The sequence below is a fragment of the Zosterops lateralis genome, assembly GCF_965231275.1.
Source record: "Zosterops lateralis genome assembly, chromosome: Z".
NCBI lineage: Eukaryota > Metazoa > Chordata > Aves > Passeriformes > Zosteropidae > Zosterops > Zosterops lateralis.
In genome coordinates, this window is record NC_139800.1 from 65,037,159 (window position 1) to 65,046,217 (window position 9,059).

Consider the following 9,059-nt stretch of genomic DNA (forward strand, 5'->3'; position numbering starts at 1 on the left):
AGGCCTGGGCTCTGGCCAAACCTGGCCCTGGCTGGTCAGGACGTGCCATCAGATCCTGGAGTTGCTGTGCTGAAAAGATGATCCAGTTACTTTGTTCTTCTTGCTGCACATCAGGCGCGCCTGCAGCTCACACACGGAGCTGTGAGGGGCCCTGCAGCCCACTGCTGTTGCTTTGGCATGGCAATCATTCATTCCCTAAACACAAGGGCACTGCACTCCAGCTGCAAAGCCTCTCCTTGCACTGGGATTGCTTTTGCCCTGCAGCCTCCATGGGCAAGGGCTTTGTGGGAGCACAGGGGCCATCACAGCCTGTGTCCTGGAAATAGAGCCAGGAAAAGGAGCAGATCCTGTTGGCTTTTGCTACTGCTGATCCTACCACCAGCTCCTCTGGGAAGTTCATTTAGGGAACTTCACACAAAAGAATTCCATCATTTTAGTGCTTGTGAGAACTTGTTGCTTCCCCGTTCTCCTGGATTTTGGAGCATTTCAGCACTTGTGTCCATGGCCCTTCCTTCATGCCCAGCCTGCAGCAGTTTACAGTCATTGTTTCCTCCCCCTGCTCCAGCTCCTTTCCCAAAGTGCTGCCAAGGCAGCGGGGCTGGCTCAGGATCCCTGTTGGCTTCTGCTCTCCAGGATAACCTTTAGAGGGACACTTGGAACGCTTCCTGAAGAGCTGCCTGTGGGCTGGGGGTGGATTTGTCCTCCCTGGCTGGATTTCCATCCTCAGTGGAGTCCCAGAGTTTCCTCAGCAGGCCTTTGCAGAGAGTCCTTAGCAAACGTGTGGCTCTGCTCCATCCCAAATCTGTGCATTCCTTGCCCAAACTGAGGGCAAGTGGGGCATGTGCTGGGCGTGGCTGGAGATTTTCATGGCCAGAATCCTCCAGCATCACCTTCACATCTGCTCATTGCTTTGGGCAGCAATGATCACAAAACACCCAGCTCAGTTGACAAATGACATTTTTTGCAGATTGCTACAGCTGCACTGCTGATGGACAAATACACAAGAATCAATTTCAGTTGAAAAATATCATTTATTACAAAGTGTTCCACCCACACTGACAATACAGAACTATACAAATCTCAATTAAGGTTAAAAAAAAGAGGAATTTATTAGATTATTACAACCAGTCTATGTAAAAATCTACAACTACCAACTTCTGATTAAAAAAATCTTAATTTATTGCCAAACACTACAACAACTCACTATCCACAAAGATAAATTAGGTGTTTAACAATTTATATTTATTACTTATTACTACAGGCTTAAAGCCCACATAGAAATACAAAAATATACATTCCCTCACTAAATAGCCTCAAGAACTCAATAGATGGACTTATACAACTCTACAACTCCATACATGTTTAAGTGGAATTAAATATCTATGTATGCACATATATAAAATACATATATAACTCGAGCAGTCTACAAATGTAAATATAGATTAAGTGTTACATATTACACACTATATATATGTAAGTAGGTATATAAACCAAACCTATCTATAAATACACAATTATCACTGTACCAATCTAAATATCCAGCGGCATCAATACAAATATACAGCTATACATCTGGACATATATATAAATATAAGTAAACAGACAGAAACAGATCAATATTCATATAAAAATACAAAAATAGACATATCTACTGATACAAATACACCTGAAGAGCCATATACCTATAACTGCATCAATAGAAAGTGATACCTACACAGCTCTATACATAGGAAATAGAACTAAATACTGATATAACATACATGTATATTTAGATACATATACACATATTTGTAATTACAAACATATATGTATATATACACATATACATATATATACATAGTACCTGCATAAATATAACAACAGACATATAGAAATATTCCTATACAAATAGCAACATACATATATAAATATCCATATAATTATCCCTCTCTATGAGCAAGTCCATACATCTTTAAAATGAACTATTAGCAGAAGGATTCCAGCTGCCCCATCCTCAAAGCCTCTCCCTCTGTCACTTCCTCCTGTGCAGAGCAGCTCTCCTGGACAGGGACAGCAGATGGGCCACCTGGGAGGCCGAGGGAACACTGAATCAGTATCAGGACGTTTCCCTTGGCGGCACCTGCACTTCCACCAGGGAAGGGAAAATCTCAGAGCCCCCCCGGAGGGTTAGAAAGGAGAAGCAGCCGAGCGGGGCAGGGTGCGGGGAGCGCGGCCGCGGCGGGACCGTCCCGCAGCCGCCGGCACAGCCCGGGACGGCCGGCACAGCCCCCGGCCCAAGGGCAGCCCCCGGCCCAAGGACAGCCCCCGGCCCAGGGACAGCCCCCGGCCCAAGGACAGCCCCCGGCCCAAGGACAGCCCCTGTGCCGGCACAGACCCCGGCCCAAGGACAGCCCTGTGCCCGCACAGCCCCCGGCCCAAGGACAGCCCCCGGCCCAAGGACAGCCCCCGGCCCAAGGACAGCCCCTGTGCCGGCACAGCCCCCGGCCCAAGGACAGCCCCTGTGCCGGCACAGCCCCCGGCCCAAGGACAGCCCCCGGCCCAAGGACAGCCCCTGTGCCCGCACAGCCCCCGGCCCAAGGACAGCCCCCGGCCCAAGGACAGCCCCTGTGCCCGCACAGCCCCCGGCCCAAGGACGGCCCCCGGCCCAAGGACAGCCCCTGTGCCGGCACAGCCCCCGGCCCAAGGACAGCCCTGTGCCCGCACAGCCCCCGGCCCAAGGACAGCCCCTGTGCCCGCACAGCCCCCGGCCCAAGGACAGCCCCCGGCCCAAGGACAGCCCCCGGCCCAAGGACAGCCCCTGTGCCGGCACAGCCCCCGGCCCAAGGACGGCCCCCGGCCCAAGGACGGCCCCCGGCCCAAGGGCAGCCCCCGGCCCAAGGACAGCCCCTGTGCCGGCCGGGGCACCGCGCTGAGCAGCCCCAGCACGGGCAGGGCCCGCTCCTGCCCAGCCGGGCGGTGCCACGGCCAAAGGCCCCGCCGCCCCCAGCCCCGGCCTGCCCCGCCGGCCCTGGGGCCTCACCCGGGCTCTCGGCTGGGCGCTGCTCTCGCTGCTGCTCTGCAGCTTCTCCCTGCTGGCTCCCGTCACTCTGCCGCTGTCCTCAAGGTCTGCAGGGCAGCTCTGGCAACAAGAGTGGAGGCTCTGGAATTGGTTCCGTGGCCTGGCAGAGCTGCAGTCCCGGACCCCTCTGTGCTCCCTGGTGGCCCCTCCATCCCCTCAGGCCCGCCGTCCTCTCAGCAAACCCCCAGCCCCCTTCAGTTTCTTCAGCCCCTCACAGTCCCCTCAGTCCCCTCTGACCCATCCCATCCCCTTAGACCCACCGCCCCCCTCAGCCTGTGCCCCTTCCCTGTCACCTCAGTGCCACCGTGGCCCTCTACTCCCCTCAGTCCCCCGGCACCTCAAGGTCACCGTCTCTTCAGCGCCAGCGCCTCCTCAGCCCCCTGAGCCCCCTCTGTCTCACCGTCCTCCAGCAGCTCCTCAGGGGACACTGCCCGGGGCCCCCGGCAGCTCCCGGCGCTCCAGCTGGGGCTGGAACTGCTGCTCCTCCAGCAGCTCCTCAGGGGACACTGCCCGGGGCCCCCGGCAGCTCCCGGCGCTCCAGCTGGGGCTGGAACTGCTGCTCCTCCAGCAGCTCCTCAGGGGACACTGCCCGGGGCCCCCGGCAGCTCCCGGCGCTCCAGCTGGGGCTGGAACTGCTGCTCCGCCGCCGCTCGGGCCCAGCACAGGGACAGGGGACAGAGGGGGGACAGGGGAAAAAGCAAAAGGTGAAAAAGGCAGCCAAGGTCTACACAGCTCTATCTATGTATCTAAACTTATAAAACTTATATAAACTTATATATATATATAAATATATAAACTTATAAACTTATATAAACATATATAAATATATAAACTTATAAACTTATATAAACTTATGGTATATAAACTATATAGCTCTAACTGCATAACTATGCACATTTATAAATATAACTATATAGATATAAATGGTACTCTATGCATACATACATGTAAATCTGAAAATCTATAAATGTAACTACATACATAAAAATACAATTCTATCACATCTATAACTATATATATGGATTTAACTATATAGATGTAGAAATACATGCACATATAAAAACAACTCTATAAATCTATAAATGTAGCTATATGGATAAATAAAACTATAGAAATCTCTAAATGTATCTGTAAACAGAAGGATTCCACCTGCCCGATGGTCACAGGCTCTCCCTCTGGTCCTTCTTCCCACGCAGGGCAGCCCTCCTGGCAAGGTAGATCAGATGGATATCTGGGAAGCAAAGGGAATGCTGAGTCAATATTGGCCTTCGTGCATCCTTCCCCTTGGAAGTAAGTGTACTTCTATCAGAGACTCTAAAAGACAGCCTGAAAGGGAGACTCTCACTTGGGAATTTCAGGTCTGTTCTTGAAAGAGCAGGAATCCTTCCAAATTTTCAAAACTTCTGAAGATTTGAAGTACCCCAATAAACTCACAACATTTGCACTGCAAGTGGCACCCATGACAGCTTGAAACAGAGACACTCCCAGCGCCCATAAAGAAGCCCAGCCTTGTTCTTTCTCTGAGCTCACAGAGACCTCAGTCCTCACTGAAATGGCTGAAGCTGAAGGGTGCTGTGAGCTGAGTTACGAACCAGCACTGCTCCCTGCCATCTACAAACTGCCTCTGCAGTGAGCACAGCTCCTCCAGCACCACCACCAGCTCTGGGATGAAGAGCAGGGAGGGAAAGAGCTCCCTTCCAGGCCTGCAGGCTGCACCAGCTTTGCTTAAGGATGCAGATCCAAAGAGCTCTCTCTCTCCTATTAGTTCTTGTGAATTTGCACTAATTTAAGTTTTTCCTTGAGCTACTGGATTTGTGACTAATGATTTGTTTGGCCTCAGAGTTTCTGCTGCTTGTATTTTTAATGTATCTCACTACAGCCACCAGCAGACTGGTACTGCATTGATTTAATGCTTGGAGACAAATGCTCAGACTTCTACACTGACTTTCTGCTGGGGTTTTCCTCTCTTGCTTCAAGAGTCACTCAGTGTTGCCTCCGGAGCACTGTCAGCCTGCAGCAAACCTATCCATGGATCCCAGCACAAAATTGGGACACACAGGTTGGTGACACAGCTCCCACAAGGTCAGGTTTATTCCCTGTTCTCTTGCCACAGCAGAGGATTCAGTGTCAGAGCCTCTGGAGAACCAGGGAGGGCAGGCCTCGGGAAGGTTGTGCCAGTGCAGGATTTGAATTAAAGGCACCAGGAAGCACCAACCCTGCAGACAAGAACTCTCATCTCCCTTCCTGTCAGGGCAGGCTCAGAGCAGCTGTCTCACACCTCTCTAAACCAATGTGGGCTCTCTCCTTACCAAGCTCCTCGGGCTCCTGGGAACTGTTCCTGTAGCTCACAGCACCAGGCAAAGCTCCCTCTGCTGCAGCCTTGTTCACAGGCTGCCCTCCTGAAGACTCAGGGGCAACACTAATATTGACCTGAAAAGAAAAAGTGGAAGAAAGAAACCCAAAGATCAGTCGCTATTTTCTGCAGGGACACAATAGTTCAGACCCTGCAACATTTCCTTTTCTTAAGGAAGAAAATGCTTTTGAAAACTGGTATGTGTGAGTATGCAGAAAATAAAAGATCATCATTCTTTGCAATAAGATTTGGGCAATTCCAAAGTATTCCCCTCCCCACTTCGAGTCTGCCCCTTCTCAATAACGAATCTACAGCAGGCAATGGGTCTGCATATTAAATGAACAGAAAAATCCTTTGGCAAAGTTGTATAGTAATATGCAAAAGGCCTGTGCCAATACAGAAACTGAACACTCCAGGCAAGTCTGGGAAGAGGCAAGAGTTAAGAGAAAGTGGATTCCTAATCCAAAGAGGGAATCTGTCAAACACAAGGACTAATGGTCCCTGATTGAACTGCTCTTCAACTTAGAAGAAGCCCCTGGGCTTAAAGGATTCCTTAACCATTTCATGACCAGCACCAACTTTGTCCTTCTCACCAATCACACAAGTCATGGGGCCTCAAAACCAACACATCTGCTCCCTAAAGACACCAGGGCTCACAGGCTTTCATCCCTTGTTCCTAACAAGAAGTCTGGCCCCCAAAGCCCTTCAACAGTCAAAAAGATTTGGCTTCTCAAATACAGTCCCAAAGCTGACAATGCTGAATGTGGGGGTGACACTGAACACATGGAATGGGTGCTAAGGAAAGAGTCCTGCCAGCTCTTGGCACAGGGATGTGCTCCTCCCTCCACAGCCCTGAGCAGAACAGTCTCATCCAGGCTGCAGCTTTGCAGGGATTGCATGCATGGCACACATCTCTTCCCACAGAGATGGCCCAGAGCAAGGGGACCGAGCTCTGGAACATGGAGAGCAGGACTGGCCACTGCCCCGCTGAGGATGTCTCAGATGGAAACTGGACTGCAGTTTACTGAGCAGGTTACTGAGAGGACAAGGAAGCTGCAGCTCCAGCCCATCCCCTCACATGTCTCTGGCAGTGCCCACACACCCAGCAGGGCTCACACAGCAGCTGCAGCCCAGCCCTTACTTTGCCTTGCCCTTCCAACCCAAAAGAGGCAGAGCCCACATCTGCTGCTGGACCAGAGGCACCTCTCCCATGCTCCTCCCAGCACGGACACTGCCTTCAGTGGCAATTCTCCAAACACTCTTCTCTTATTTCCCATCAAACAAAGCCTCTTAGAACATACAAAGCTTCTTCCACTTCCTCACCACAAATACCTCACCCCCTGCAGGAGGGAATCTTCCCAAGAAACAGGAGCACCCAAACGTGCCCGACACAGGCTCACATCTCTCATCCTTACTCACTCCCTCTTCTTTAGGAAATCTTGCTTTACCAAGCAAATCCTTCCCTGTCCATTCACAGCTGAATTCAAGAAGCCTTTGCTTCTCAGCCATGCAACAACATTCAAAAGCTCTCAGTCCAGCCCCTTTTATCCCTTTATGTCCAACGGAATTACCTGAGCACAGGGAGACCTTTCAGGCAGGGATGGTGAAAGCATCTCCTCCAGTGTCTCAAGCACAAGGTCCAGATCCAGTGGTGGCAATTCCTCTTCACCAGGAGTATTCCATACCCAGCTGGGGACTGTCCATGCTGCATAACCAGCACTGCAAGCTGGAGCACGGGGGGCTGAAATGCCCAGGGTGGCTGCAAGAATCCAAACACATTGCTCAGGCTCCTGAATGTGGCTTTGGGATGCAGAGCTCTATTGCTGCCTTGGATCAAACATCACAGACAGCAACCTCAATTCCAGAAATGTATTCAAACTTCCCAGGGAATTGTTAGAGTGAGTTCTTCCTCTTAAAAATATTTATCCTTATTGATGTGTCATAAATTAAAGTATGGATTGGAAAACTGATACAGACACACACAAACACTTTATAATCACAGCCTTTTGCATCTTCCCAGCAGCTTTGGGATTTGGCTGCTTGGGTTTCTCATCACAAGAGACCACAGAAAGTGGATTCACCCAGATCTTTAGACACACATGCTGAAATTAAACTGGGACTTTACTCTAAAAGCCACCTTTTGGGTGTGTCCATATTCTACAGCTGCAGCTGTTCTGGGGAACACAGAGCTCATTTTAATGGCACTGCTTGATTTGCAGGACAGTCATTCTTAAACATCTGCAACATCCTATCACTGTCCTGGTCTGGCTTCATTCAAATAAAGGGGGGTTCACTTGACCCTTTCCTCTTGTCAGGCAATAGTTTTCACCTCGCCCTTGCACCTCAGCAGTGTCTGGAAAATGCCCAGAACACCCTCCAAATCTGCAGGAAGGACAGGAAAAGCAGACAGAGAATCTTTCTGGTTTTATGGTCCCTCTTCCTAGGCCACTTTACCCTTTCTACCTGGTTCTCACTTGACATTTACCCATGACAGAGCACTGGGGGAAAACACGTCAAAGGGTCACTAACCAGGTCCCATTTGAAAAGGAAGGGTAGAAAATCTTGCCCCACCTGGTGGCTCCTTGGCTGGCGAGTGCTGCTCTGAAGATGTGCAGCTGCTGCTCTCTGAAGAGGCCAGGGAAGTGCTGTGATGCTCTACAGGCACCAGTGGAACAACGAGCTCAGGGTGGCATTTAAGGTCCATGCAAACCAGTGGAATGATGAGCTCACACTTGAGCTGAAATTTGCATGTGCCCGGTTCCTCTGATGAAAGCCCAAGTAGTCCTGATGTGGCTAACACTTTTTTGGGAGATGCTAGGCAAACCTCAGACCCCTGAGGACCTGGATTTTGCCTGAAAGGGCCTGGAGGCAGCTCTGACTCCTCAGGTGAGGCAGCACCGAGGTCCTGGTACAAGAGTGCTGTGAGGGAAGAAGAAAGGGAAGACTGGGTCACTAGTGGCCTTCAGGTGTGTTTCCCTTGGCAGCAGCTGTATTTCTGTCATGGAAGGCAAAAGCTCCCATCCTCCCAAGCAGGGTGAGAAAGAAGAAAAAAACCCCGATGTTCTGGGGTTATTCAACAAGCAGAACCTTGTCTACTTAGCTCTCCTTTATATGTTCAACTGTCTGGGAGAACTGTCCCGCTGCCATTCCCGGGCAGGAGGCAACTGCCAGAAACCCGACTGCCGGCGCTTTTCACCTCTGCTCCAAACGGGACAGGAGCTCCGTCCCGCTGGGCCTGACCCCGACCGAGCCCTCGGCACTCCCGGAGAGTTCCCCAAGCGTCCCAGGGCCGGGAGAAGAAGCAGCAGCGCCGGGCAGGGCGCGGGGCCGGGCCGGCTGCGGGCAGGGCGGGCCAGGGCGTGGCGGGACCGGCCCGTCGGGGACAGCCCCGGGCCCCGCGGGCAGAGCCCCTCGCTGGGGACAGCCCCTCGCCCGGGCACAGCCCCTCGCAGGGGACAGCCCCTCGCTGGGGACAGCCCCTCGCCGGGCACAGCCCCAGCCCGGGGACAGCCCCTCGCCGGGGACAGCCCCTCGCCCGGGGACAGCCCCAGCCCGGGGACAGCCCCAGCCCGGGGACAGCCCCAGCCCGGGCACAGCCCCAGCCCGGGCACAGCCCCAGCCCGGGGACAGCCCCAGCCCGGGGACAGC

At 52.3% G+C, this 9,059-nt stretch overlaps 1 protein-coding gene across 2 annotated transcripts; it reads right to left on the minus strand.

Moving 5' to 3' along the window:
• Positions 1–1,011: 1,011 nt before the first annotated feature.
• On the minus strand, positions 1,012–8,268 carry LOC310923339 (uncharacterized protein). 2 transcript variants are annotated; one of them, XM_083884611.1, is made up of 6 exons: positions 7,983–8,268; positions 6,983–7,170; positions 5,368–5,488; positions 3,459–4,289; positions 3,020–3,118; positions 1,012–2,065 (listed from the first exon to the last, which is right to left on the minus strand). In XM_083884611.1, the coding sequence occupies exons 1-4, from the start codon at positions 8,113–8,115 to the stop codon at positions 4,219–4,221; spliced, it is 513 nt and encodes a 170-aa protein (XP_083740737.1). In that variant the 5' UTR covers positions 8,116–8,268; the 3' UTR covers positions 1,012–2,065; positions 3,020–3,118; positions 3,459–4,218. The 2 variants fall into 2 exon arrangements, with proteins under 2 accessions (XP_083740737.1, XP_083740738.1); XM_083884612.1 differs by having other exon boundaries at positions 3,396–4,289.
• Positions 8,269–9,059: the final 791 nt, after the last annotated feature.

Coding starts and splice junctions, on each gene's coding strand:
- LOC310923339 (XM_083884611.1), bottom strand. CDS start 8,115: ATGGACCTTAAATGCCACCCTGAGCTCGTTGTTCCACTGGTGCCTGTA. Junction 7,171..7,982: donor GCCAGCCAAGGAGCCACCAG/GTGGGGCAAGAT, acceptor GGATTCTTGCAG/CCACCCTGGGCATTTCAGCC. Junction 5,489..6,982: donor AAAGGTCTCCCTGTGCTCAG/GTAATTCCGTTG, acceptor TTTTCTTTTCAG/GTCAATATTAGTGTTGCCCC.